Source organism: Strongylocentrotus purpuratus, unplaced genomic scaffold (assembly GCF_000002235.5).
Source record: "Strongylocentrotus purpuratus isolate Spur 01 unplaced genomic scaffold, Spur_5.0 spur5_scaffold_6, whole genome shotgun sequence".
Classification (NCBI taxonomy): Eukaryota; Metazoa; Echinodermata; class Echinoidea; order Camarodonta; family Strongylocentrotidae; genus Strongylocentrotus; species Strongylocentrotus purpuratus.
In genome coordinates this window covers 57,076,158-57,103,424 of record NW_022145612.1, presented here as the reverse complement: position 1 = coordinate 57,103,424, position 27,267 = coordinate 57,076,158, and the positions used below count along the sequence as shown (strand labels likewise).

The 27,267-nt window shown below is 35.0% G+C and overlaps 1 protein-coding gene across 2 annotated transcripts; it reads left to right on the top strand.

Annotated features, from left to right (window-relative positions):
- LOC100889955 (synapsin) lies at positions 1–25,059 on the top strand. 2 transcript variants are annotated; one of them, XM_030973571.1, is made up of 7 exons: positions 1–51; positions 3,700–3,762; positions 6,059–6,201; positions 16,682–16,756; positions 21,316–21,418; positions 21,738–21,850; positions 22,554–25,059. In XM_030973571.1, the coding sequence occupies exons 1-7, from the start codon at positions 46–48 to the stop codon at positions 22,843–22,845; spliced, it is 795 nt and encodes a 264-aa protein (XP_030829431.1). In that variant the 5' UTR covers positions 1–45; the 3' UTR covers positions 22,846–25,059. The 2 variants fall into 2 exon arrangements, with proteins under 2 accessions (XP_030829431.1, XP_030829432.1); XM_030973572.1 differs by lacking the exon at positions 1–51 and adding an exon at positions 169–210.
- The last annotated feature ends 2,208 nt before the right edge of the window (positions 25,060–27,267 follow it).

Sequence of the window (27,267 nt, the reverse complement as noted above, 5' to 3'; positions counted from 1 at the left end):
TTGTTCTGATAGACATTAAAATCGGGTCAATTCAGAGCACACGTTATGCAGGTGATAAGACGTTATTTTTGTATTATTTCTTTATCGCTTTATTTCATTTTTTTCATGGCTTATGTTGTATTCACTTGTGAATGTTTATTTTTTTCCATGTTTCTTTATTGTCCATCACTTGCATTTTGCATCTAGGCGATTGGATTTTACACGGGCATGGTAAATAATTTGACATTTCACTGGCACGGTGTTTTTTTGTTACCATCATCCTTACCCTTCCCTTCTTTTCATCAGCTAGTTACCCCCCCCCCCCCCCCCACATCCTATCATCAGCTAATTACCCCACCCCTTCTAATTATCATTATCAGTTCATATTCTTCATCATCACCTTTCATCAGTTCTGCAGTTGTTCAACTCAATATTGCCAATAATAGCAATATCGCTATCCGCAATCATTCATTTTGTTGAATTGTGCAATGTTTTAGATAGTCTTAGCTGGTCCAATGTTTGATGTATGATGTTAACATGAGAGTGATATTGTTGAATAAGTCTTGCTTGATGTTTCCCCAAATGGATTAGAGTGATTCGATGTATTTGTTCTTGAAGCAGTTAAAATAGTTGATGTTGATTAGTTGTTGGGATTAGTGGAGTTCTCTGCATTGTTTCATGAAACTGCCAAACTTTGCAGACATCCCTTTGGAATGTGTGGATTCAAATCAACACACATCTCATGGTTATTTTGGTGAACTTGTAATTGTCGTGGTTTTGTGAAATGATACCCTATAAAACATGTAACAAAATTGGTATTAAGTCCTGTGAAAAGTTAAGGTGAAGTTTGTAGAATAGGTACATTTTTTAGACTTCTCACAATCCTGAACAGTACTCATGAAATGTTTCTGCTTGTTTCATTCTCTCTTTCCTTATCCTTTTACTTCTTTCTCTTCTCCTTTTACTCCATAGAATATATTACAAAGATTGGAAGTATTTTCTTCAATCCATACCTTTTCCTCTTTTGATATATCATCTCCTGAAAGCTATAAGGATACCCTTTTTGCTCTGAACAGATGAAAGTTTCTATTGAGAGCCAGAAGGGTGTTGATAGTGTATAAAATATATGAGTTAATGACCTTTTGGGTCTCAGAAGATGATAATATGTTCATCCCATATTACAAATGATCATAGCATTATAGTGTTACAAGATTGATGATAGATCTTTCAACCTATAGATTTCTCCATCCATTGTATTTTTGCCTGTTCTTTCCTCCAAAACTTTTAAAAGCTGCATAAATTCATTCTCATCGTTATGAGATGAAATTAAAATAGGTAACCAAATGCATACTCCCCCCCCCCCCTCCCCCTTCGCCTTGTCTCACCCATTCTCTTGCAAGCTGTTATGGAAATGGTAAAACATATTGAAAGATAAAAACTGCATCAACATGTTCCTATCTCTGTATTGAACATGAATGAAGTTTTCGATCCATCCCAAAGATTTCCATCTTTATGTTCTTCTCAACCCCTGTATTTTATATTTCCTGATAGAAATGATTACCAATTTTAGATATCAGAACTGCATCATTGTATTTCTATCTGTGTATTTAGAGAGATGGAAGTAGTTTATCTAACCCATAGAATTTCACCACTGTAGTTTGTTGTCTCCCCAATCCCTCTCCTGGTTATCATTCTGTGAAAAATGTTGTTCAACATTGAGCTGTGTTTGTAGTGTTCCTCATGATGTTTGTTTAAGGTAATGTTATTGATTTGAGGCTAATAAAAAGAGTTAAAATAGGAAAGGTAAATATTATATTTATTTCATGTATTTTGTACAGATTATCATTACTAACGTTTTGTACACAGACTAAGCATTGAACAAATTATGAATATAAAGACAATTTGAGTTCCTATTTAAATCAATACCTCTACTTTTCAAACAATTAAAATTAATTAATGTTAACTAAAGCAAGATGATTGCGTTGTAGATGAAAGAACAGTGGTAAAACATTTTAAATGTTTGCATTATTGATGTAGTTTGTAGTTTGTGTTTGTAAAAGTGGAATCTCTGTAGAGTGATCTGTTCAGAGTCAGAAAGGCATGTGTTGAATGATACAAGCTGGCACTCTAAGATGGCTCTCAGTTTCTTACAGTTTGTCTTGCTTCAATGCTTATAAACTTTATAAACTTTACCCTAGCCACCAATGAACTTCCTATGAAGCAGGGGGTATACCAGGGCACTGTTTTATAAAACTTTCCATCAATAATAATGATGAAGATCAACAACAGTCTAATTTTCTAGGACTTATTTTGGGTGGTAAAAATTTGAATAACTTGGAAGCCAGGTTAGCATTAACTAGAAGTGTGAACACCATCATGTAAAATTACAAAAAAACTATTCACTTATCATATGTGCTGAGGAGCAAGTCACATATCACCTATTAAGATATCAATAAAACTGGTCTATGTAGACGAGGTATCATATCTTAGAATATCAGGACAGCCTCTGTAAAACTGGTTAGCAACATAGATATACAATGCTTTTTTTTCTACAAAGACCAATTTTATGGTTATCATTTTTCATTGGTGATATGTGACAGTCCTTAATGGTAAGTGGTTTTAAATGAAGTTGTTGTTGGAATGGAAAAGATGAGAGGTGTTAATTCACATACTTTCACACAAGTTAACGACATACATGGTTTCAGACATAATAGTTTGGCAATTGTGTGTGTGGTGATTGTGAAAACGTCCCAATCTTCAATTTGGTAGACTGAAGTAACACCCCTGTGTTTTCCTTCTCTTTTTCATTTTTTACGAGAAGATAAATTTGTCTACTGAGAGCCCTAAGTTCATTAAGTAATATGCTTTTGTATTGAACCAATTCCCCTTCTGGCTTACAACAGATTATTTTGCCTTTAAAATCTGTCTTAGAGTGTGTGGTATACACAATGTATTCACCTGTATATAGACATGCAATTGAAGCATCTTGAGAATTGTATGTTTCACCCTAACCACTATTTCTAATCTAAACATCCTTTTCTATTCATTAATTGCTCAATATATTTTGAGATAATCATTGTGATTTCATGGCTTTTCTCCCTTCTTCCTACCTTCTTTCTCTTCCCCTGTGCCAGTCTTATTCTTTATCCATTTTACATGCATCTATTTCTCTCCCTCCTTCCCCTCATTAACCTCTCTCAGTCTCACACTAATTGTTTTCTCTCCCCTCTCTGCCCCCCCCCCCCCCCCACTCTTCCTCTCCCTTTCTCTCTCTCTCTCTCTCTCTCTCTCTCTCTCTCTCTCTCTCTCTCTCTCCTCTCTACCTATCTGTATGCAATTCATACACAATGAACATGGATTAGATGTTGTTACCCTATGTAAAAAAAAATGTAATTATTATGTTTTTGTTTGTAATGTGAATTACGAAACAAAAGCATTCTTTCTTAACAAAAAATATACATATTGAAATTGAAACATTCATTAAGGAATTAATAGCTACAGTAACTGTGATTTGAACTCATTAGTATTACAGTGAGGAATGTACCATCAATTTTCTTTTACAAATCTTTTGATGACTTATGATTATTTCGAATGTCACCATTATCTTTCAAGGGATGTGAGGGTTTTTTATTTATTCTATTCAGATGAAACTTGTTGGATTCTATAACCCTTGTTTTCATTTAAGTGTAACCATTGTCTTTTTTCTGTATTTATTTTCAGCTTACTACCCCTCGGTTTCCTGTCGTCATCAAGATAGGCCATGCACACGCAGGAATGGGAAAGGTATTTTACTTGCTTTGTATTACAATTGGAGTTCTGATAATAATCAAAAGTAAATTCTAACACAATTATCACCTACTGATTAAATGTATAACATTTAGATCTTGTCAAATTATTTTGAAAGAAAATGTATGATTGTTGAGTATAGTGACCATTGAAGGTGGGTCTATGTCCTGACCATCTTCAGTAGATGTGCATTCCCAGTTAAGTAAGTTAGAGAGAGAGGGGAGAGGGGGAGGGGTGGTATAGGGACTAGAAAGTGAAAGAGAAAATAATTGAAGATTGAATGGAGAGCAGGTAAAAGACAGAAAGAGAGATAGTGTTTTTAGAGATGTTTTCAAATAGATTGGATCTACTTTGGGGCTTGTTATTAGATAACTTCAACATGTTGGGCTCCCAGGATTATTATCAATAGATGGAAAGAGAGAGGGGAGAGACAGACAGAGAGAGAGAGAGAGAGAGAAAGAAAGAGAGAGAGAGATAAAGAAAGAAAGAGAGGGAGAGAGAGAGAGAAAGAGAGAGAGAGAGAGAGAGAGAGAGAGAGAGAGGGTGCAATGGAGGCTGAGGGGAGAAAGCAGAACAATAAGAACAAGAACAGGAATGAAGATAAAGAAATAAAGAGAAGAGAGATGATAATAATAATGATATTGGTTCTTGTATAGCGCATATCACATTTAAACGTTTCTATGTGCTTCCTAATTTGGTAAAATACTCCGGCTTTAGCCTAGCTGCTATTGCTGCATTCTAGCATTTCAAGGAATTAATTCCTGCCAGGTACCCATTTAACTCACCTAGGTTGAGTGTGGCACATGTAGATTAATATCTTACCAAAGGACATTAGTGCTGCGTCAGGACTTGAACTGCGGACGTTGTGATCCACAGTCAGGTGACATATCCACTTGACCACGACACTTCTAGGGAGGGAGAAGGCAAAAGAAAATGATTTTGAGAGAGGGAGAGAGAGAGAGAGAGAGAGAGAGAGATGGGCTCAGTCTTCCGCAGAGGGTGGTTTTGAGATCAGTAGAGGCTTCCTTTGGGTGACTCTGAAGGATTGATATTGTCACATCTCATTCCCATAAAGGATTAAGTGGGGTTTTGAAGATAACAAATATATAGATATATATGTTTGTTCTTAGTACAATAAAACAGACTTTTCACCTATATGGGTGTTCTTATAACGTGTATGAAGGAAGAAGCAGTACTTTAATAGGATGACATACATTTTTAGCACAGTCTTCCTATTTGTAAATTAGATTCCTGTAATTAGTAAAAATGATACTCTGAATTCAAATTTCATACGTCTATTTCTATTTCTATTATGTGAGGAAATTTTTGACATGTTTTAGCTGTACTCTGCCCTAATTTCCCAATCATTTTCAGCTCTAAAGACTACTCATGACTACACATGAAACCATAAATGTTGCAGCCACACTCTGTGCCTCATCTTACTGACTAAGAATAACTTCATGATACTGAGTTGTGAAACTCGAATGTCAAACTGTTACCATGGAAACTCCCCACAGTACCAAATCCATGATAAATTCTGGTCAGATCCAATTTCCTGGATGGGTTTGAAGCAGCTATTGAAAGTGACATAGTAACAGCAGCATCTTCAACTCAGGATGATCAGTTTGAACAAAATATCTGCAGAATGATCATTGTCCCATGATTATGGCCCACTTTCTTTGAGGGGCTTTCCTCAGACATCATACTTTAAAACATCGCAGAGACTCTGGAAGATATAAGTTGCGGTACAGCCAGCCAGTACCACCTCCTCCCATTTTGAACCCATTATTTTGAATCTGTTATTATTTAAAGTGTATAGGGGGGTGTTGTTGGGATTTATATGTTCAGAGTTGTGCCCCCCTCTCTCTCTTTCTTTACAAAATCTTTGATATAAAGAAAGCTACTTGAAACACGTCTAACTTTATATCTCTTTGGCCTTCTCAATCACAATGATGAGTAGAAGAAACAAGTAGACATAAGGAACATAGTTATCATTATAAGTGATATGTCATTGGCCTTGTAGAGAAAAATTCAATGGGTTTCAGAGAACGCCACTAAAACTTTCTCATAAGTAAGAGGTGGAGTTGGGAGTTATTGGGCTAAGGTTTTCTTTTAACCTCTTGATAGATAGATCCTTACACTGTTATATAATTCTCTAAGTGTCTGCACCTTGTGGTTATTATTATTATTGTCATTATTGTTTGAAATATAGCAATGTGTGAAAAACAGATATTTAACTTTGATGACATTAATGTTTATGAATTGTGTCTTATGATTTCCTTCTTGGCTTCAGGTTAAGGTAGATAATCATCAAGACTTCCAAGACATTGGCAGTGTCATCGCCATCACCAACTGTTACGCCACTACAGAATCATTCCTGGACGCCCAATATGACATCAGAGTGCAGAAAATTGGCAACACCTACAAGGCTTTCAAGTAAGTCTGGTCTGCTAATTAGATTGATTATCTTCTCTTCTGACTATTGTGTTTGTCATGTATTCATAAGAGGTGAACGTATAGTCACACGGGCATGTACCCCATCATTAAAGAGGGTGGGGGCCATGGAAGGATGCCCTTCCCACATCCCCCCTAATATGTAACCTTGTACATTTTTATTTCATCCATAGAATAAAAAAGATGCCACCCTCCCCTTCACAATGCCAGCACCTCCTCTATGATTTGATCAACCCACACTTTGCCAATGCTGCTATGAATTCCTTCTTAACTATCTCTATTTGGTATATGATATTATATCAACAATTATATTGCTTTCAATAAAACTATCTCTGGTTCTAGGCAGAAAAGGATTATTCTTATATATTTTTTTGTTTTTTTGAGGGGGGGGGGGAGAAATTATAGAAACTACACTTATTTCAGATCATCCCTTCAGCCATGTTGGGAAGTTACCCTAACTGGCAATCTGAACAGAATAAAATTATACAAAATATTATGAAAGGGTTTTAATAATATAGTGGATCATTTTGATGCGAGAAGCCAAATTCGAAACAGGAGAATGTGACAAATAGATGAGGTAGTGTTTCATCCCACCATCCATATTATACATTATGTGGTATTTGATATTATAAAATGGGTTCAAGAATGTAGCCAATGAGAAGCGTCAAATAAATCGGGTAAGCGTGCATTATTTTTACTATATGCACGGTACCATCTGCATGGGGTGCATTTTGGCGATAACAACCATAGATGAAGGTAGCTGGAGACATCTTATTATATGGCCTTGCTACGTAAGATTGTTGACCCATTTTATAGAACAAATAATACACGGGTTATCGCTCGTGAGGTTATGGCGATGCAGTGCTATTCGGGTATTCATAATGGCACAAAATACACTCGGCTATGCCTCATGAGTATCATTGCACCATAGTGAATACCCTCATGCGCTGCATCGACCATGACGCACTCACATTTGTGTTTTATTTGTATATCAATAACTTCATTTTAATTCAAGAAACCTATATAAATCATTGACACTAGCGCTAGTGGTTTTTTTAATGCAAATTTTCTATATAATTTGACATTTTCAACAAATGAAAATCAAATTAACAACAGAATATTGAAGATGCAAATTACACTCATTTTTTAAAGTAGAAACTAAAATTCAATAACCAAGAAAGGCATAGTGTTGCCTTTATCTTGTGTGTAATCAGCATTCTTGTCTTGTTAAAGAGATGTTAGTATTTCAAACACATTTGTTAAAAACTTTAGATCTGTAACCCCCTGGCTCCAATAGTTAAAAGAAAACTTTGCCCAAGGCCTCATTTGTAATTAAGCACACAATACGTGACACCCCCAGAATGCTTAAACAAGATGTGACAAGGTATTTAGATCGTTGATGAAAACAAATTTGAGGCAATTAGACTTTCCTGTGCATCGTTTAAAAACTCTTCTAATGGACATGATTTCTGGAAAAGCTAGGGATGGTTAACAAGATGTTCAGAATAAACAAGGTCATCCTTAGGTTAAGAATGTCCGATCTTGTAATTTTGGGATAAACCACTTTCCTGTTCTTCATACAAATACTTCCAAGGTTTCTGCTAATCCAAATTAAGGATTGTCCATCTTGCCAACAACACTTTCCTCTTTAGAAATGCATATTTTATTTTGGTATGACATCTTGCCACAATTTGTATCTATTGCAATCTGATCTTGATAACAATTTGTTAGGGGTTATCACTTAATCTTAGAAAAGAAGGTTTACATTTTGAGTAGGTGGTAAGTGTCGGGATGCATTTATCCAAAGCTAATTTGTAACAAATTGACTGTCTGATTGATATTATCCAGTTATGGCTTTATAATGGTTAGCCAGAGTTGGAGAAGAAAGTGCAAGATGTTTATGTTAAGCATTAAAGGAAGTTTTCCGATTCAATTTACCATCTCTGTGATAAATCTGTTGATTTTACAATGCTCTCATTTGAAGGAAATCATATCAAATCTTTACTTTCTACTTCCACTGTTCTTTTGGGATATAATAACACATTACACATCCTTCAGGTCAAAGTTTAATTGATTTATGGAAGGTGACATGTTTAAAGATAAACTCCAGTACTGGTAAAAAAATAAAAAATAATTCTCACATAATCAAACGAAACTTACACTGAATGTTCAAGATTACAAATAAATGACATGTGCCAAACAATTTTGGAAGAAAATGTATACTGGCTGAGTAATGAGCATAGAAAGGCAAGGAAATCAAGGTAGTACTCGCCCCGACACCATGTGTGTTGTCCCATATATAGCTTTCTATGTGAGTACTTGTTACTTTACCAAGACTTGGTCAAATTTATTATGATTTTGATGACTCCAGAACCTTGCAGTGCACACCAATACTTACATGCTACATGATCAACTGTTTCTGATCCTTTCCACACCTTTTCTTTCACAATGCAATCGCATTACCAGTACTAAAGTTTATCTTTAATAGTGCTACGTTGATATATATATATATATATGATGGAAAATGACTAGTGAATTAGTGATTTAGTGCCCATACTTCACCTGCATGATACTATATGTACGTATATCACATATAGCACAAACTACACGATTATCTTCCTGAAATCTCTCCACCCCTCTGCCAACCCCCAACCCCTCCCCCACCCCCTCCTCCCACCCATGCGGGGATAAGAGTACAGCCTGGATTGCGTGCTGGGAACAAATCGACGATAAGCAAACAGGAAAGAGAGTTAAGAGATTGACCAAATGAAGGATGACACTGTTTGTATCTACTCACTAAATTTGATTTGCTCTTGAGCTATGTGTCATCTGAATGTCCGAGGAAAAGGGTGATGATAACCTCACGGGACTGGTCTGCAAAAAGAGTTGTTATGTTCCTTTACTTCTCATTGGTTATGATGGCTCTTAACACCATACATATGTGGACATTTGAACCTCATTTAACCTATAGGTGATCTCACCTATATCTCATTTTGTAAAAGAATGCCATATCAATACAATCACAAAAAATGCTATGAAATCATGCTAAGGACAACTTTAGTACCTTAACTTATTGCCTATAGCTATTATAATTGGATATGTAACATTTCATTGTCATTTTCACACATTTCAATAGTGATGCACAAGGCGATCAGAATTGCATTAGGTTTATTTTGTGAAAGTTTTTGCGATCATATTCTTATCAAGTTGTTTTGATTGGTGATGTGAAGTAGAAGGAATAAGGATATAAGATTATGCAATGTTGTAATAATTAAGGACAGTGTGAAAACCTTTTGGATGTCAATGTCTAGAAATTGATTATTCAAAGACTGGTACATTTTGGGGTTATAATTTGATATATGTAAAGGTCCACTTTGGTCCAAGTCACAGACAGCAAATCATTGTTTATTCAGATTACCTCTGTAACAAACAGCATTATTTAGTTTAATGATTAGCAGTATATAATATATTAAAGCAAGATAAGGAATAAATTATGTTTTTTATAAATTGGAAAGTAAAAGTGTTTAATTCATTCTACAATTGAAATGGAACAAATATGACATGTGCTTTGGTTAGTCTGCTGCCAGTTATAGAATTGAACACATTGTAATTATGAAAATATAGCACATTTTTCGGAAAAGAAGAGAATATTATGACAATTTGTGTTCTTCTTTTAGCCATCAGAGACTTTTTGTTAAGGTAATTTAACCAAGACAGCTAACAAAATTAACAATAGGTGCTAATATGCTTAAATTTTTGCATTTTAACACGACTTCAAAGTCTCAATTCAGAATTTAAAGAAGTGCAATTTTTTTAATTGCTTTCATGCAAGAGGCCCCTTCTCTAAAATATATGTGAATGTCATTCAAGACAAGTCATGGGTCTTATTTGATAGACTAATTTCCTCTTTGAGTTTTCTCCCCAAGAAAGAGAGTGAGGGGGGCAGGAGGGGGGAATTTTTGGCAACCCTGGGCGGCCATTGATGCGGTTTAGTAGTAAATTACAGGAACTCTTGGAGGTTCGCGGTCATGATCAGAAGACCAAAATAAGAACGTAGGTTGCGTCTTATGAAAAGTCAGGTGGTTGCCTATCAGGGCACAAAATGAACAACGGTGTGACTCTGTGCTCTCGTAGCAGATGATAACAGTATATGAGCAAACAGTTTTTAATCATAGCAAAATTAACTGTTCTCTGTGCTGCATTTCTTGTTATGGTTGTTTTAATTTTTTTTTCTGAAGAATTGTTTGACCGTAATTATGTTTATGAGCCTATCTTGCAGGATAATATAAAATAAAATGTACATTAAATCATAATCTGAAGTTCTTCTTATAATTTTGTTTAAATCCCATGTTTAAGTAACTTATGAATTCTTGTCAAATGAGAGTAGGCTGTGAGATAATGTTGTTAAATGTTGTGTTTACACATTTCAAAAGGTAATGCATGACTCATGAGGCTACTGAAGTTACCTCAGGTTTATTTTTTGAAAGTTTTTGCAAGTGTCTTCAAAGTAGCTTGTCTTATAGTATCTCTGAACCAAGGTAGCTGTCAGTTACAAAGATTGAGTTAACTTGTTATTAATCTTCTGCAGGATTCATCATTTGATGAATTTTCAAATCCGCAAATTCCGCAAAAAAAGTTATGTTTTCTTCAATGAGCATAGCCCAATGAGAATGTTGCTAATAAACACTGGGGGGGAAAATTGATGGAACAAAAACTGACGACATCTATGACATCTACTGTTAAGGTTTTATGAGTCAAACTTTCTCTGAGAATAGCAGCTGTGATTAATTATGTACCCACCCCCCCCCCCTCCTTCTTCCACCCCTCCTCTCATCCCTGGGGTTTGTCCCAGGCCTGTTCCCCCAAAAACACAAGGATGAGCTAATGACATAGTGACATTGTGCTCTAGTCTAGAATCAGGACGTTTTTGTATCATCTTCTTCTAATAATTTAATGATTAGATAAGTGACATATATTTGTGGTAACACATTTTCCTAAATTATCAAGAAATGTAACCTAAATTTAAAGTAGTCGGTGTTTATTCCAATTTCTTATTTTCAGGACTATCATTATTTTGTAGTTTCCTCCATCTGATGAAATTTTATGACTTTTTTTAGAAACCAGAAATCAATTATGCTCTTGAAGGAGACTAGCAGTCAAAGATCTGATAGCTCTTCTTTTCCCAGGGGCCAAAAGAGTTGTTTCTCTCTGGAAAGTTTGATTCCTTGTAATGTTTTGAAGAAAAAGAAGATTTAAAAGCTTAAAAGGGAAATTTTATGCATTGTGTGTCATTGGAAAAGGGGTGGTTTTGGTACTGCCCTGGAAGTAGCCCTTGTCATATATTTTTTCCTGAAAATTATTATTTGAAGTTTTTGTTCTGTCAGGTTTGAATTAGGTCTCATTGTCACATGATATGGCAGTGATATCTAACCTCTATAATCAGACCTTTTGCAGCTTTGTGCACAAGATCAAAACTGGAACTTGCGGTGATACCAGTAGATTTGGTCATATATGTTACTATGGAGAATTCAATTTAGAATTCCCTTTTGACCAATGATTTAAGAGGCTAAAACCTTACGGAAAGGTTATAATTTTTCATAAACATTTTTGTTTTCCTTACTTTGTAAACTTTATTAATTTTTCTGGCTTCTCTCATGATCTTGTGAAAATGTTAAAAAGTATGTTTAAAGTAGTCTGCACCTACGAACTCATTCCATGCCATATGCTGGAACCCCCCCCCCCCCCTCCCCCAAGTAAACTATTGAAGGCTCATTTAGCTCATTTTATGATTGTTGTTCAAAACTTGTTGGCATAGTTCAGGTTATTATCCATGGATAATTAAAAAAAAACTTTAGCAAAATTGTGTGAAATAAACTCAATATGTTTAGTTTTCAAAGTGAGAAAGAGTCTGTCTCTTCCATGAGATTAGATTAACAAGTCGATAATGCCTAAACATAAAGACTAGATCCTGTTTTGTAGTCAGCTGTAGTTTAGTATCAGGGGGTGTGAGGAGGGGTTCATTGTGGGTCCAATCTCCAGGTCCGTCCCTCCTTAAAACCTTCAACATATCTAAAGGAGCTGAAGATTTAGAAGGGTTAAAACCAGGGCAGGTACAATTCAGCATCTTCAGGTCAAACCGGATTTTTTAATGTTGATGCAATGATAATATCTGGGCCCATCTTTTAAAAATATCATGTGCATGTCTTTTATTGTTGCTCCTGTAGTGCTTGCTTCTCTCTCTCTCTCTCTCTCTCTCTCTCTCTCTCTCTCTCTCTCTCTCTCTCTCTCTCTCTCTCTCTCTTCTCCCTCTAACTTTCTCTTTCTCTATCTCCCCCCCTCTCTCTCTCTCTCTCTCTCTCTCTCTCTCTCTCTCTTTCTCTCTCTTTCCCTGTTAGTCCCTCCTTTCTCTTTTGCTGTCTATTTCACCACCTTTATGTTTTTTATACATCCGTTTTCTCCTCTCCGTCAATCTGATATTGTTTTTATTATTTTGTCTTTGACTCATGCACAGTTTAAACTTAGTACAGTAATTTTTTTTTTCCGACTCTTGCACCACGGGCAAACCTGTCTTTTAAAACCAATGTGGGAATGTAGATTACTTTGTATTTATAAGGAACCATGTGCATATAGCTCCTCACTACCAACATGTTAATATCTACATCAGACAGCGAAGATGAGAACCAAACTCATAGACACACAAAACCTACAAAACAATATGCTCTTATGATTTAAACAGAGCAAAAGAAAAATCACAATTCTGGTTTTACCTGAGTATAGTTTGAGCTACTGAAGAAAAGTTTGTGGGGAGTTTCCCATTTACCTGAGGGACATGTGGGACAATGTGGGCACTAATGGGTGCTGACTGAGACCCATCTACAGGTGTCTAGGGGTACACAGGTACACCCGTTATAATTCAATTAGGAAAGTTCTCTCATCACTTTCTCAAGCTTTTCTCTCTCTCTACCGTTATCTTGAAAAAGTTCTTATCTCTCTGCACTTTGCTCAGTTTATATTCTGGTTGAGGTTTTTTTTTTCTTGCTAGAGTTGAATGATAACTGCAATGTAAACAAACTTATTTTCAAGACATTTTCTGATCTATTCAAAAAAAAATCTGCCCTTTCAGTCCCTTTCTCTATATGCATATTTGTTCTCTCTGCAGTAATAGACTACTATAAATAAGATTATTTGTGTGCAAGAAATTTTCATAGATTTTTGGTCCAGATTTGCAAACATTTTATGTATGCAGTGAACTATTGGAATCTCAACACACAACTTTTGCACTTTGCAATATATAGTATCCTTTATCAATAAATTGAATGAAAAAATAGTACAAAGAGATTTTGTAACACCTGACCATTATTTGTAATGACCATCTTATTGTACTTTGACATGACACGGTCAAGTTAAAGATATATGAACTCATATGGTATTGCAAGACACCAGACAAGTTTTGGTTATGGCAATCTTTTTTTTCTTCTTCATAGTACATTCTGACAGAGACATTGTTACACTGATGTGTACTGAATTTTCCTATTGTTCCTGTGGGCAATGGGTTACATAATATCTACTCTGTTTTTGATTTTTCAAAGAAAGACAGGCTTTTGTGGCCAGAGATAAGATTTGGGGGTGCCTTTTACTTCAAGATTCTCTGACAAGGAAAGGGTAGCACTTGTTTAAGACACCATTGGTGTCTTAATTGCTATGGGGGAGGGGCACATTCAAGGAGCCATTTTTACTGATCTATATGACAGGTTAGCATTTTTGAGGGGTGGGGAGGGGGGAAGGGTCACATGCATCTCATGCCCACCCCTGGATCTCTTACTGAGGTGACTTTGATAGAAATGATGATGTCAATGATCAGCATCTAGAATATTCTGGAATTCCCAGGGCTTTCCAAATTATCTTCTTCTTTTTCTCATCAACTTGGCACCGATCTGGGGTAAAAGCAACCTGTAATCTACCTCAAACGTGGCAAACTTGAAATGTAGTTATGTTGCTGTGGCAACAATAAAAACATCAATTTAGAGAAGTTCACTGGACTTTTTTTTCTTCCCTTTTCTTTCGTTTTACCCAATACTTATCATGTGGCTTTAAATTAGGCCTTTAAAAAAAGGTGTTGTTTTGCCCTTGAGGTGTCAGCATCTGGGTCTGTCAGTCAATTTTTTGTATATTTATATATATATATATATATATATATATATATATATATATATATATATATATATACATACATGCCAACTGTTCAGATTAAAGAGGAACATTCCTCTTTTTGGGAGAAGATAATTATCATTTTAATGCAGGTGTTCCTCTTCCTGTACAAATTTGTCTGTAGTATTGAATAGGAGAGTTAGGATTGTTCCTCTTTTTTTTTTTTAAATAGCATAATTTGTACAGATTTCTGATTTTCAAATGTTGGCATGTATGTGTATATATATATATATATATATATATATATATTTTTTTTTTTTTTTTTTTTTTTTTTCCCCTCTTTGGGCTGATATTTTCAGTTTTGAATGCTCTCATACATATTTTTAATTTATCAAACATTTTTTTCTCTAAAAATCAGTAAAAAGAAAATATTGATAAAAAGCAGACCATAGATGTAAGATTTTGGGGTCGGTCGCAAAGGGCAGTTTTTGAAATTAAGAGCTTAATTTCTTGATTGATTTCTTCTTCTTCTTTTGTTGTTGTTGCATGAAATGATTGGACGTAAAGAACAAATTTTACTACCTTGAGATTTCTTTTCTATTCATTTCCATCCATCAATGCATTTTAATACACATGGATTTTTTTCTTCTCAAAAGTTTACCATTTCAAGAAGACTTTCAAACAGCTTACGTCTAATTGGATTTAGACTTAAAATAAGTTAACTAAAACCTTTGATGAGAGTGAATTTCGACTATCGAATACCAGTTCTGTTACATATTAAAGTTTGTTAAAAAGGGTAAAAAATTTATTGCTTTTTGAGAATAGAGTATTATTCAATGCAAAAAAGTTATATCCAGGTAATAAATGCTAACAAATTTGTATCAAATATTGACTAACAGTCATGGATGTCTGGAAAAGTATCTGCTATTTGTATATTGGCCATTTGAAATTGACTGTAAGCTTACTAGCTTGCCCTGATGTATTATGAGGTTCTAACATTGATGTGACCAGCTGTCTGAGCTAGGCTTGGTTTGCCTCTGGCTAATAATCACCCTTGGGCCATGAAGAACAGAGATCAGATTATAAAAGACCAATTTGTGGGTAGTGAAACTGACAACCTCACTGTCATTTTAAATAATCTTTAATGGGAATGGGGATGGATAAGGGTTAAATAAAATATAGGGGAGAAATTGATTACGTACCTCCTTTTTTCATGATGATAATAAAGATATTCAAGAATATAGTTTTTTTTAATTTTTTTTTAAGGGACTTGGTAACATTGTTCAGATGAGAGAAATGGTTCCAAAGTAGTTACATCAATGCTAGATGTACAATTAATGATAATCTGAAAGTTTGAGTGAAAACAGACCATTATTAATGCTAAAAATTGGGTATTAACTGATCTGATCAATTCCTTATCTCTCCCAACTATATTAATACAATCTAATTACATTTTAGATGAATGTAAATCATCACAAAGCTATGAATTGGCTCTTTATACCATTCCAGCCATTTAAGTGTTGAAAGATTTTTTTAAAGCCTGTCTTATGTCTTCTTTTCAAGGAAAAATGGTTGGGAAAATTCAAAAATGGTTTGGAGAATTTAATGTAAATCACTGTTAAAGGGTGTTGCACAGTGACGCCTTCAAAGAAAACCATAAATATCTTTGTTGTTTGAGAATTTTCTCAGGATTTTTGCCTGTTATAGGGTGATTACAGTAGAAGGAATATAATAAATAGCATTTTATACAAAAATTACACATTTTTGTGATCAACATTCAACAATGTTACCGAGTCACTTTAAGTGTCTCAATTACTTAACCTAGATGCAGTCTTAGAATATATACTGAACCAAGCACTTGATAGGGTGCGAGTCATACAAACTTTTATTTGTTTATGTTGTGGAAAGTATTATAAATATTCAAAGGTGATATTGATATTTTGATATCAGAGTTACCACCCTTTTTCAAATACCTTTAAAATTACATCTCATATTTATCAAGAATCTTTTTTGAAGAGATTTTTCAGTCTTGTAAAAATATTAATTTGTTCTTCTATATTTACAGTTATGCCATTGAAATAGATCACATTTCTGAGGCCATTTCTGATGTTCATAATGAAAACATCAATATGACTTCTATTGTTCTTTACTGCTTTCATCTCTTCAATACATATGATTATGTAAACTTAATATATTACTTTCATATTGTAACATTTCACACAATTACATACATCCCTTCTCAATTTTGAATGATGGAGTTTTTAGTAACAGGATGATAATGAATTATTTTGCTTTTTTACATCTTTTTTTTCAGGAGGACTTCAATTTCTGGGAACTGGAAAGCCAACACAGGGTCTGCTGTAGTGGAGGAGATGCCCATGAACGGCAGGTAAGACTGACCGGGGGTCCCATATTTGCTCTAGCGAGTTTCTTTTCTTTCTTTGATCGCATTTGCTCTGCGCTTATTTCATCAAAGATATAGAGTCAGGGTTATTATTGGACTTTACAGTAGGTTGGTTTAAAGCCCCCCTGCACTACTCGTAGCTTCTTGCACCCTCTTTATAACAAAGAATGCCTAATTGGTGACCATTGGTCCCCATGATCCTCTTTTTCTTATGTTATTTGAGAGCTGAGTTGATGAGATAACCACTTGTCCAGTGACCTTGCAGGGAGGTCTAATCCCTCCTTTACACTAGTACAGATGGCCTTTAAGGTTAAAGTTTAGAATTTAGTTAGCTCAATATGCGATGGACCGGTTTATTAACATATTTCAATTTATGTATGTTTCTCTAATGAACCCCTGCTTACAAACCATTTCTTTCACCAACTCTGCACAATGACATCTCTAAAGATGGAATCCACTTTGCATACTGTAGGTGTTATGTCAGACAACCCTCTGGAAAGCTTTTTAGTTGTCAAGAGGACTTTCATTGAAAGGGTGTGCATTTAAATTTACTGTATTGTAGTATGTATGTGTGGTAGATCTTCCCCTTTCCTTCAGATATGACATAAGATATATATCCAGGGGTTGAAACAATTGGATAGTCTGGGCCCTGAGGGAAATGTTGTTCAGCAAAAAAGTAGGACAGGTAGAATATAGAGTACCGGTAGAGGTCAAGTGTGACTCAGAGGCAGGTGGTGGACAGGGGGGTTACAAAGAGGAGGGGGGTTAATGAAGGGGAGGGGTGGGTGTAGGATTGACCTTCACAGCGAGGCCCTACTTTTTGTTTCATTTGTGTCCAGGTTTCTTTTCACTCGCTAATCTAAAGTTACATGTAGGTCCTATGTCACTGGTTACTAATCCTGATGATACTCACGTTCAATCCCACTGATTTTTTTGGGCCAACCATAAGAATTTAGAATTTAGAATTCTAATTATATAACACCAGCCAAGATGTAACCAGTTTCCTCCATCAAGACAATCTACAGCCAGGATATCCAACCATCATAGTAGACAGATAGCCCATGAGACTCACAAAATCAGTCCAATGAAATGTCGGTCTCCTGAACTTTCAAGTAAGACCGACATTGGTGGCATGGGCTTAATTCAGTCTGAGAGTGACTATCTTGTCAAAAGATAGCCCATAAGACCTGCAAGATCAACATTTTCAGTTTCTTGGTCGATGTTCCTTGGCCCTTCATCTCATAGGCTTTAGCCATTTGCAGCCACCCATGCTCAAAGATGATGGTTGCTAACTCAATAAGAAAAATATGAATTTTTTTTTATAAACATGTCTCATTTAGATACTGTTGACTCGTTCAACTACCCCCTCCATTGTTCTCATAAGCTGCAGTATATTTGGATTATCATTCAACCTCAACCAGAACTAGGTGTATTTGATTTGATCTAATATACATTTTATTAACAATTTTGACGTTGGCATTATATGTATAAATTGTTCCTAGAATAGCTATGGCTTATCTGCCCACCCCATCCTTTCCAAAAATCATAGGTCTGCCAGTCTAATTTATCTAATTTGTATTGCTGAAATGTTTAAGTTTCTCTATTTTTGTGGAGAAAGAAAAAAGAATTGTTCAGGTTATATGCCTGTAACTTACCAGTAAAAGGGGAGGGTGAAAATACAGGTTATTTTTGTTATTGAATAAATATCATGTGAGCTCTAATTTGAGAGGGGATTAGCCAATTTAGCTTACTTTCACAAGCATAACTGTTTTCATTTAAAATCTAGACTGTCTTCCTTCGAACAGTGATCACAATTGTTGTTTATAATTGTCTACGTCTGACATACTAGATGATTTCATTGTGTTGTATCATGATCATATTTCACATGATCAGTGTGTCTTTGAGGGTTTGTTTTTTCACCAATCAAAGCGAGTTGCCCTCCTAAATATAGACCATGGCACTAGACGTCCTAATTTGCACCCTGTTTAGTCATAGATAGGGTTGCTGCAATGCACTGCTTTTTTACCCATAGTTTTTGGGGGCTTTTAATTTGTCATCAACTCTTTTGTCATGATTGTCTTGAGGGACAAGATGGGGGAAAATGGGCAATTTAATGTGCTTTATGAAATGCTTCAGATACCCTCCCCCCCCCCCCCCTCTCCCCTATCTCTTTCCCCTCTCCCTCTCTCTCGCCTCCCCTCTCTCTTTCCCTCTCTCTTTCTCCCTCCCTCTCTCTTTCTCCCCTCTCTCTCCCCTCTCTCTCCCCTTCTATCTCCCCTTCTATCTCTCTTTCTGAAATAAAATGTCTATATTCACACCTTTTTTTTTTCTCTTCCTTACCATTTCCTTCTGTGTATACTTTACTAAATGAAATTTATTCCCTCAAAGGTAATTTAGATCAATGTCATAGTGTCTCTCATCATCTCCCTTTCCAATCCCTTATCCAAGGTGCTATAACAAATATGGTTAGCTTGTGGTCCATGAGGCCTTCTCAAGATCAAAGCAAATGTAACATTCATGAAAATAAAGCATAGCCACCAATACATCATTGAATAGACAAACATTACTCGCTCCATTTAGGCCTTATGTTTTTTTTTAATGAATAATGTTCATTAAGTTGTTTGAATCATAGATTATGTATTGTGCATTTACCATAAGATCAAGACTAGCTACAAATCTACAGAGAGAGAAAGAAAGAGAGAGAGAGGGAGAAAGAGATCGAAGGAAAGAAAGGGAGAAAACGTCCTGCAAAAGACTACTTTCCAGCTTTCTGCTGCCTACTAATGGAAATAGGGCTAATGAGCCCAATTATCTTTCTCCCCTTCCTTCTCTCATTCTATCTGTTTTTCCTTCAATCCCTCCTTCCTTCATTCCCAGGTACTTGTCATCACCTCTTTGGCACAGTGCCAAGGGGGAATCATCCAGGTTCCTTTCAGATTTCCTGAACAGAAAAGAATGATCTAGTGAAAGCAATGTATACAGGCAGTGGAGAGGGCAACATTGGACGTGCCTGGGCATTTTTTGGCAAAACACCAATAGCCACTACTACAACTACTATACACTTTCTTGCATATTGTGGGATCAATTATAAAGTGGTCTCATAATCAGAAATTTTCCTTATAAATTGTCTCTCTCTCTCTCTTTCTCGCTTTTCCCCTCTATAGTCCCATCCATCTGCTACCACTCCGTAAAAATGATGCAATCTATCTATCTATCTAACTGTACGTTCCCCCTGACATCTTTTAACATAACTCAAGGAATAAGTTTGTTCAAATTAATTAATGTATGCATTATTTCCTTATGCATATTTAGGGTGGTTACTCAATGCACACGCAGGTCATAACCATTGTGCAATCATGCATTTCATGTACTAGGGGGACAGGAAAAAAGTTGCAACTTTGTAATCATACACAAACAAGAAGTACACATTGTTTCTGGTTTATTTGAACAATTATTTTTGTTTACACCATGTTCTTACAGTAGTCCAATATAATTTGTTTGAATTGTTCTGTATGACCATTGACCTACTATCAAAGTAGGACAAAAGGGCCTATTGGACTTGTAGACTATGAAGAAGCCCTAGGTCCGACTGTATAGGTCTTGCCACAGAGGGCAGCATAGCAATCAAACATGAATGCAACCAGTACATGCCATGTATAATATTGATCTGCTCAGGAAGTTGGGAGGGTGGGAACATTGTCTCTGATGAGTGCTTATGACTCATGATAAGTATCCATTTAGTTGAGGTTTTATTCATTTCCAAGAAAAGGTTCCGCTTAAAAATCTTGTTAACAGCCAAAGACGATGACGTGAATGCAGACGTGATATGTCAAGAACAGCCTCTCATCAAAATACTTTTGAAACATTTTTTGAACTCTGAAATGTTATCTCATTTCTTACTTCACAGCAGTATACTATGTCTAGGGTATAGCCTCTAAACAAACAAAAGATCTCTTTCTCCCTCTCTCTCTCTCTCTACACACACATTTATATTTCCTTTTTCTGAATAACTGAGATTAATATCATGTTTAATCTCAGTTATTCATATATATATATATATATATATATATATATATATATATATGGTTGCTGAGACCCCAAAGACCATTAACTCATATACTTACAATATGCATATAGTTAATGCCCTTTTGGATCTCAACTTAACTTAATGGGATCATTTTTGTGAAGAAATATCAATTTTATCCAACCAATTTCTTCAGCTTAAATTGACATTTGCTTTCTTTTGTATGTTTTTGATAATGCACCATGGCTTTCATAACTTCAGCATTTTGTTATTAAATGAATCTGCCCCAGTTATTATGCAATCCAACGCGTGCTCTACAGCCATGTAGTACATTTCAGTGAGGTCATAGTAAGACAAAAGATGTTTGTTGGCCAAGCAAACACCAAAGCAACAAGGGCCATGTCGCTCAAGTTTTAAAGCTTTGATATTGAGAGAGATTTGATCTTACCTCTCTATAAGGAGAGTAAAATAGAGCAAAGATAAATGAATTAATATTTGCCATTTTATTTTTTATTTTCAGGTTCAAGTTGTGGATAGACGAGGCTGCAGAGTTGTTTGGAGGAATGGATATTGTCACAGTGGAAGCTATACATACTAAGGATGGCAAGGATTTTATCATTGAGGTGAGGGCGTGAGGATAAGGAGAAGAAGGTCAGGAGGAGGATAGTGATGATGATGAAAATGATGGTGGTGGTGATGATGATTATGATGATAATAGTAAGGATGGTATTATGGTAGTCATGAAGGTGCTGTTAAAAAATTGTAAGGAAGATGATTATGAAAAGGGGGAGTAAGAGAATGTAAGATTGATAATGATGATGAGGTGATGATAATGATTAATAAAGACGCTGATTATGATGCTGATCATGTTGTATAAATGATTATGTAAATATAGCAGGACATAACTGACTGGTTTTTATTGATGTATTTCTTTTGTTTCAGGTGAATGATTCTTCCATGTGTCTAATGGGTGAGAAACAAGAAGATGATAGGAAAGCAATAGCAGAGCTTGTTATTCAGAAGATGCATGCTGTTATCATCAAAAACACCATCAGGTCAGTATCATTCAAGATATGTAGTGTCAGCGTACATGTACATTGAACAATGCATGTAATAATATGTAATAATATTCATTTCTTGTAACATGCAAATTAAAAACATCAATGAAAAACAGCACTCATGCTGATAAGGGTGCTCCAAATTACAAGTGGTAAAATATATAAATAAATGAAATACAGGCATCCACGTACTACACCTGTGACGATTGTGGTAAAGGCAGATTAATGTCTTGCAAAAAGATGTTAGTGCCATGGCAGGAAATGAATCCTGTACAAATTATTATGCTCATGTTGACACTATTTAACCTATTAAGAACACTGAGAGTGGTTCCAGGCAGATTACAAGGCTTCCATACTAAACATGGACAATTATGATATCTTGTTATCTGTCTGAGAGGTGTTGGGTTTCAAATCTCTGCCAATAATTGCAATCATATTGTGAATTTGTATAATAGTAACCCTAATTCTAAAGCCTTGGTAGATCTAAAGGAGAGTTTTTTCTGATGGAGAAGAAGAACAGTAAAAGCTCAGAACTTTCACATGAGATGTTAGCTATGGTAAACATTTCTAGGTATGATTTTGCTGAATACTCTTCATACAATATTCAACAGAAATCAAACTTACAATTATTATCTCTTTACCACCACTTTTTCTCTCTCTCTCTCTCTCTCTCTCTCTTTCTTTCTTTCCACCACCACAGTACAAAAGTAAGTTCCTCCTCATTGCTGAGCACCAGCCCAGCTCCAAGCATCTCTCGTTCTGCACCCCACTCCCCATCTGCTACCTCCCCCCAGACCACTCCCTTCAGGCCCTCCAACAACCACACCCCAAACAGCGTCAGGTCCTTGGGCGCCGCCAGCACAACATCCACATCCAACGCAACAGCTGGAGGGTCTCAGGCGTCATCGTCGGCCAGGGCGACGCCCACAGAAGACGAAGATACCTTTAAGAACCTCAAGAAAACCTTTGCAAGCATCTTTGGTGATTTGTGATTACTTTAATACTATTTCATTTGAACTCCAAGGAATCATTAGGCTAAGTTTGAATTGTCTCTTTTCATTGTATACACATTCTCTGTTCATTTCTTTTTACATGATTTCATCGCTTGAGAGCATAAAGGGCGTTCACTCAAAGACTTTTAATTTCCTTCTGGCTCTTGACAGACAATGTTCCAGTAGTTCAGAGGAAAAGAGTGGCACATTAACAGTTACGTTGTAACAAAACGACCACATCTGGCTAATTGATGATCGTATTTCTTTTGCATTGGATAGCTAGCTATGGTAATGAAGCACCAGAAACAGCAATTATAGAGAGATCATCTGTTCAGAGCTGAAAGGGTGCTATCTCTCTCCGTATACATGACTTAATGCCCTTCTGGCTCTCAACAAATGAAATGTAGATTCTCCAGATGAAATTTTGTTGGTTAAAAAGCTCCAGTTTGGGTAGCACTGTAATTCACTATATACATAGTACTACTTATAAAACAGGATTTTGATTTAGTCAGATTTTAGTTGCAGGAGCAGAGAATGGAAGTATTGACAATTCTGGAAGAAAATTATGAAATGCATACATTTTCTTCCACTTTCTAGAAGACAGTTCATATCAAAGACGCTTGCAATTTGTTTCTTCAGGTTCAAATATATGTTTGTTTGTAATTATGATCTCAAAGGTACTCCTGATATCATTGGTTTAATCTTTTCAATTCAAATAGAATGTTTGTTTATTTGTTGTGTCTTGTCTGAAATAAACTGTATATAAGAAATACATAACCTACTGGTACTTTTAGTTAATTACTGCATTGTGCAATAATAATAATAATCCATTACATCTGTTTCTCTATAGTAAATGAAGTAATTTATTCTCGTTTCAACATGAAATATTTAGAGTACTTTCATATATGTCTGTAAGTATTGATATCTTCTGTCTGACTGACTGACTGTGCCAAATGATACAAGTTGTAATGGGTGTTGGATGTTTGGCCATACGTGAATTGATACATTTCCTTGTGACTTGTTCAAAGATTTTTTTGCTTCTTTTTATTTGTATAAAGGAAAGAACACACAATGTAGGTTTAAGATGCAGGTTCTCTGTTGTTTAGAGGAGAAGGGATTGAGAAAATATTATTGATTAAAGTATAATATGAAAATATCATGTCTTTCTTTTAATTCGACGGACCACTGAGATGATCTTTTTTCTTTCAATAACCATTTCCTCTAAGAAACGTTTTGAATGGTAGTTTACCACTGAACCAGTACCATTTGATTAATGTAGTTGTATTTGATGGGATCTTGAAAATTACAAACAAATCGTCTTCTGATAACCAGAAGCATGACATCATATATTGTAATAAATAGTCAGCAATGGCCTATTTTCTTGAAAGTGACCAAACTTAAACTTGGCTCAACTTTCTCCTCTTTTTTGTGGAAGGCTTACTGTAACCTCTAAATGCCATATAAACTATTGTAAAAATGTTACAGAATAAGGAATCATTTCAATTTTGGTACCCCCCAAAAAGGGAATTTGGAGATTTTGTTGTACTGTCATTGCAGAGTGGTGGTAATTTATACAGGTTAAGAGGTTGACATGTGGTGTTTCCTAAATCAATTGACTAAATCTACACACTTGTGCAGGGTTTTAATATGGCTGTCAGTTAAGGCAGGTTTTTCTAAATTTGAATATGGGCTCTCTGTATTGCTCTCCACAGACAAAATCTTATAAATTAAATGTTTAGATGTGAATTAACAGGTGATTATATAGTGAAAATTAGAAATTGTTGTCTTTAAAAATTACGTTTTTAACTGCTAATTTTTTTGACAGCCAATAATCTTTGGATCTATTTCATGATTCAAAGTCAATGTAAGGGCATTCTTAGAAACAAGAATGTGCATTTATGTAAGATATTTCTCATGTCTTTGTAAAATTTGTACACGGTATACCTTTATATAATAATACATTCCTGAGTCAAATCTTCCATCTTTCATTTTGTCACAAGTCAATATTGTAAATAGGCCCCTCTGCACCTTTCTCTTCCTTACAAAAATATAATAATTTACGAACATTTGCTCAATGTATATCAAAAACCCAGTGCTATAGCTGGTATATATAGCTTCAGTGCATTAAGGTGAACATAGATATACTTATTGCATCATAAAGTGTAAAGTTACCATTTTTGTTGAATACTTCCTTTGTATACATTTCTAGCTAGAGTTCAGATGTAGAGACAATGCAAATATGCAAGGTAAAGATGCTTATCGCAATGTAGCCAATTTGAGGAGGGTATGTTATGACCCTCAGTACACCAAAAGTGAGTTATTAGAATGACCCTTCAATAGAATCCTCAATTGGACTTTTGTTTTTTATCATAAAAGATTCACTTTGATCAAATATGGGACATATCTGTTATTTTTTTTCTTTATTTTTATCATTTTTTTTTTTTATTATTATTATTATTATTATTTTTTTTTTTTGGGGGGGGGGGGGAGGCGTCCTGCTGCAAACTAAGCTTTTTTTCTTACAAGAATTTCTTAACTGTTCACAAGATCCACTTGCAAAATGTTATACATACTATAAATAAGTGTACTATGGACACGTTTCATATTGATCTGTAATGCTGCCATCTTTTCACAAGAATACAAGTATTAACAATATTGCTGTTTCACCAATTGTTCACACATTCAAATGCAATAATCCCATTTGAATAATGTCCATTCATTATGAAATATTCTACGATTCACACTTCTTTTCTCATTATGATAAATCAAATCCGGCAAAGTTTGTGCTTAGAGAATGTTGTTAATATCTCTGTAAATGACTACATGTTATTTTTTTAGACATTAAAATGAGAAATGATATATGTTTGTTAATATTGTATCATAGTAAAGTAATGGTCTACTTTAAAGCTTTAATACCACTTCATGCGGACACACTTTTCTATTTCTAATATCAGGTATAGAATAGTGTATAAGATGTTTACTTATGTTACTCCCTACAAACTAACAGACAACCCTACTCTAATGTAAAAATAAAATCTGACATGTGTCCTTTTTAATATGTTAAATTGACCATGTTGTATCTCTCTCTCTCTCTCTAATGGTAATAATATGTGATTATATATTCTTCGTATAAATTAATTATCTATTATAATGTACTAATACATGTATAAGTGATTAATAAAATGTTTAGAATTGGTATTGTATCAAAAAGTGTATTTTCATTTTTATGATGTCTGTGTCTTGTTCAAATATATTTCATTCAGTATTGAAAGAAGTAATATTTTTCCTTTACCTTCTTCCATGTTACCAAACTGGTGCATCGATCATGAAGATCAGCGTTTTGATTATTTTACATAACACCTTTCTGGTGTACAAGTGCAACTATTTATTTCATTTCATTTCATTTCCCATAAACACAAAGGAGTATAACAATAACTAATAATACAAGAAAACAAGAGAGAAAAGTGTAATCTTACTTAATTTGCTGAGTTATAGGCTTTTAAATTCTTTTCAGTTCCATGCATGTGTAACCAACCAAAAGTTTTTGGATATTTTGATATGTGATGTTGTTCAGAAGAGTGAAATGTTCTTGTAGTTATTTTGATATTTAGACAATTATATTATTTTTAATTCATTTAAGGTATTAATGAGGGTCAAATTAGACAGTCAGTTATTACAAGTCTACAAATAACTGTGAGAGATACATGCAAATTGTACTTATGATCCTTTGGTTTCTTAACTCAAAAACCCCACATTAATAATGGTGACATGTTCATCATTACGATATCCTACACTAAATGTATAGAGAGAGGGCAGCATTCCTTAATGAGAATCAGAGCCATCTATACACAGAGTTTGGCCAACTTAGTTTCACTGGGTCACAACATGGTGTATATTCTTTTGTTTTGTGCTTGCCAACAAAGCAGTAGTCGCCATATTATGTCCAATTTGAACCGGGTTGGCCAAACTCTGTGTATCGATGGCTCTGATGAGGATGTAATCCAAAGTAAATGCATATTTACTAGTCATTGGCCTAGTGCCTATAGTTTTTAGTTTTTAATGGTAATTTTATGTTACAGACTAATTTATTTATTTTTTGATATTTTTATCCACTTAAAAAAAGGAATACATGGCATTTTTCAATGTTAAATTAAAATAATAATCCAGGCAATGTTCTTATAATATTAACATACTGATTTCAAGAAGATTATGTAAATAATCTGCTTTAAATGTTGATGTATTGAAATTATAGAAAGGAATGAGAGCATGTATAATTATATGATCTGAGAAAAGCAGGTGGAAAGACAGATAGTGAAAAAGAATTGAAAGAGAAAAACAGAGGGGAGAAGGGGCTACCTCAAGGAAAGAGAGAGTGAGGAGGGAGAAGAAAGGGGAGGAGGAGAAAAGAAAGAGAAGGGAGGG